At 37.7% G+C, this 3777-nt stretch overlaps 1 protein-coding gene across 1 annotated transcript in view; it reads right to left on the reverse strand.

Annotated features, from left to right (window-relative positions):
- ftsj1 (FtsJ RNA 2'-O-methyltransferase 1) overlaps nt 1-1463 on the reverse strand; it is a 12934-nt gene extending 11471 nt beyond the window's left edge. The window contains exon 1 of the mRNA XM_008402579.2: nt 1173-1463. Within this exon, the coding sequence (XP_008400801.1) occupies nt 1173-1293 (121 nt within the window). The 5' untranslated portion in view covers nt 1294-1463. The remainder of the gene's footprint in view (nt 1-1172) is intronic.
- Between the last annotated feature and the right edge of the window lie 2314 nt (nt 1464-3777).

A 3777-nucleotide genomic window follows, 5' to 3' on the forward strand; every position in this document is an offset into this window, starting at 1 on the left:
ACTAAATGTTTTGTTCTGTGTGCAAAATTCTTGAATGTTTTTTTGGTGTTAAATCCTAAAACATGAAGTGGCATTATTGTCAGTTGCTATGGCAACGAGTCTGCGTGTAGCTTGGCGAATACCTCTTTCCCTTTGCTGTGGATCATAGCACAAAATTAATACCTACGTTTCTAAGTTTCACTGAGTTAACGCGGCTATAGATGACATGTAAATGATTAGGCATATAATTTCGCATTATATGCCTGCGCGAAATTTCTGTACGTCCAATAACATGCATAGTGTAAAGTCGTAAGTCAGTGCCTCACCAGGATTGAACTTCACCGCACGTCACTGATATGCATATATACACACACACACACACACACACACACACACACACACACACACACACACACACACACACACACACACACACACATTGATCTAAAGCATTCCACTGCAGCTCCGGCTGGATGTCTGTGTCACTGTTCTGCTGAAAGCTGGAAGGTGAACCTCCAACTAGGCCCTTTAGTCTCTTTTACAAGATGTGGTCCAGGTGCCTTCACATGTTTTACTGAATCTCCCACATAGATTGTAGCAAAATGAAAGCAGAGTTCTGGCTTTCTTCCATAACAACTAGACATTCAGAGTTCACAACTAATAGTTATTCCAAGAGAAGGATTTTCCTCCTGAGCTGTGGATCTCTGCAGCTCCTCCAGAGTCTCCATGCTCTCCTCTCTGTCCAGGTGGATGTCCATGTCCTGGTAGGTCTCCAGCCGGTCCATCCTGCCTCCATGTCCAGATGAAGGATCAATCAGAATGCTGGGATGTTGTTTGTCTCCATGGTGATGCAAACAACATTCCACCACCAGAGGTTCTTTAGAGAACCTCTGGCCTCAGAGATTCTTTGAAGAACCTCTGACGCTAGCTGCACTGAGACTGAGGTTAAGATGCACACAGATGGACTGTGTTTGCTTCTGAAGGGCAAACTGGAGTTTATTTTGGGATATCAGATTAAAAATGGGTTCATTGCCACCCAGACTTTCTAGATCTTTGAAGAAATACTGGCGCATCTATTCCTTTCCTTTCATTCCACAAATAAACAGTACTTCATGTTGTTTAGCGACAGACTGAAATAAAATGTGCTGTATTCATCCTATCCTGTTGTGGTTCTGGTGGCCTGAAGGTCTCACCTGAAAACAAGTTGAACTGGTGGTCCAGCTGCAGCAGCTTGAAAGCGCTCCTGGCCCTCCAGCCCTCTTCCTTAGCCAGACGGTAGTATATGTCCCGCTTGTCTTTGGAGGACCGCCCCATCCTAGACCTGAAACAAGACCTGCAGAACAAGAGACAGATCAGTCAGGATTCTGCTGCCGTCACATTATTCCCACTAAGAGAACAGAAAGCTGTAGGTCACTACGAGAGATGTAGAGGCTTTTAACCCAGGGCAACCTGATAAGATTTTATTGATTCCCTAAGAAAGCGAACATTTTGTTTGTCCACCCATAACACACAATACATTTAAAATAAAGTAATAAAAATAAATATACAATAACTAACAATGAGCAATGATAGTCTTAAGGACACAAACATATTGCTCAGTATATTACTAAATATATATAAATATGATATGGTTTGGTTTACTAACTTCTATAATGAAATGAATACTGACAATCCTATAACTAAATAAATATATTTGTAAATACACTGACCCACATTACAGATTTCTTCTGTTTATGCTCAACAGACACGAAATGGAAGAGCTACTAATGCCACATTAGCTAACTGCAGGGTTTCCCCCAAAAAACTTGCTAAGCCCGGTGGTCGGGGAGCAGAGGCAGTCCATCGTGTTTTCATATTAAAAGATGTCAAGTAGACAGGAAAAGTAAAAATATGATGGGGTAAAGAAAAACATAATAACACCGTAAGTGAAACGCTATCTAAACCCACAACTAGTCTTAAAAACATCAAATCAAAAAATACAATTAAAATGAATATAAATTATTTGCACGTCTGCTTTATCCAAGTTAAGAGGCTTCATACAGAGCTTCAGGGGCCCCAAAAATGCTAATATTTTAACACAGACCACAGATATATAAATGTAACATTTGTAAAAGAGATCATCAGTGCTGTTAAATTTGATTGAATGGTATCAGCATACATAAATTAAAATATTTTAAACAGTTTAACATTTAAATGTAAGACTTTAAGGAGCTGGCAAGTTTACTTTGTAAAAGTTCAAAGAACAATATTTATGTAGGAACACATAATCTCTACATAAATGTGTACATAAGGTTTCGAAAGACAGCAGGAAAAGTGGAGACACCAACACCAACAAATAACTGATTAGCACTGGTCCATCTCGGCATCCTAAGCAGCATCCTCATTCCTTCATTGTATCCTACTTTGAGTTTCTGTAAACTGCTCTGTTTATACTGTCTCCACAAGTGAGCAGTATACAAAGGAGTGCAGTATGCTTTAAAAAGAACTACATTCACTGAGACAGAAAACATCCCAAATTTGTGTACCAGCATGAAGGCTTTTGCATACATTAAATTAGGTTGTCTGTTAATGTCCATATCATCAGTCAGATCATCAGCTACATAATGTCCCAGGTATTTGACAGCAGTACACACTTTAACACCACCAGGTAAGAAGTCACCAACATCTGATCCTCCTTGGTTCTTATAATCATGTTACTTTTCAATGCATTGTACGTAATGTCATACCTCTGACCATATTGTGAGCAGGTCCTCAATAATTGTTGAAGACCACCACTATAGGACTAAAAATAACTCAATCATCAGCATACATGAGATGGTTAATTATGGTCCCACCAACAACACACCCTGTCCCACAGTTTTGTAGCCACTTTAATAAATCGGTAACACTTTATTTGAAGAGGTGTGAATAAGACTGACATGACACCGTCATAAACATTACACAACACCTGTCATGAACGTCAGTAAGTCTTCATGAATATTTATGACTGCTGTCATAAAGTGTCATTCGGTAAATACTGACACTTTTAACACAAAGTTGACATTATTCAAAATGTCTTGGTTATGACAACTTGACATTAACCAAGAATCGTGTCATAAATATGTCATAATAGTAGTCATAATGATTTAATTGTCATTACACTATCAAAAGCTTTAACAAAACAGTGATTAATATCCCCACTACCTGAAATAAAGCGAAACAAGTAGGACCAACAATACAGATTTCATTAAGCTTTATTACACTGTCAAATGATTTAATAAGTCAATAACAATTTCTTTTACAACAAGTAGAACAAGTAGCACCAGTTATGAATATGTCATTAAGTGTTATTACAGTGTCATTAATATCTCTTACTTCAAGTAAAGTGAAACTAGTAGCAACAGTTATGAAGGTGTCATTTAGTGTTATTACAGCATCATTAATATCTCTTACCTCAAGTAAAGTGAAACAAGTAGCAACAGTTATGAAGATGTCATTTAGTGTTATTACAGTGTCAAATGCTATGCTAACAGAGTCACTGATATTAAGTCATATCCCAAGTGAAGTTAAACACACTGGACTACTTATAACTACCATCATAGCTGTAGAACAAACCCTTTGTACATTGGAATAAAACAAAAGAWAACTTGTTCTTCAAACAGAGGGTTTAACGTCTGGTCAGTATGTCGTTACTCTGAAATACTGATTGAAAAACTAAAASAGAATTACTTATTCTTCAACTTAAGAAAATAGGTTCTTTCAACAGTCCTAACATTTTTTGCTATGATTGTGTCAGCCATCTCCTTCGTTATAGTCCTC

The sequence above is a fragment of the Poecilia reticulata genome, unplaced genomic scaffold (assembly GCF_000633615.1).
Source record: "Poecilia reticulata strain Guanapo unplaced genomic scaffold, Guppy_female_1.0+MT scaffold_240, whole genome shotgun sequence".
In the NCBI taxonomy this organism is placed as follows: domain Eukaryota; kingdom Metazoa; phylum Chordata; class Actinopteri; order Cyprinodontiformes; family Poeciliidae; genus Poecilia; species Poecilia reticulata.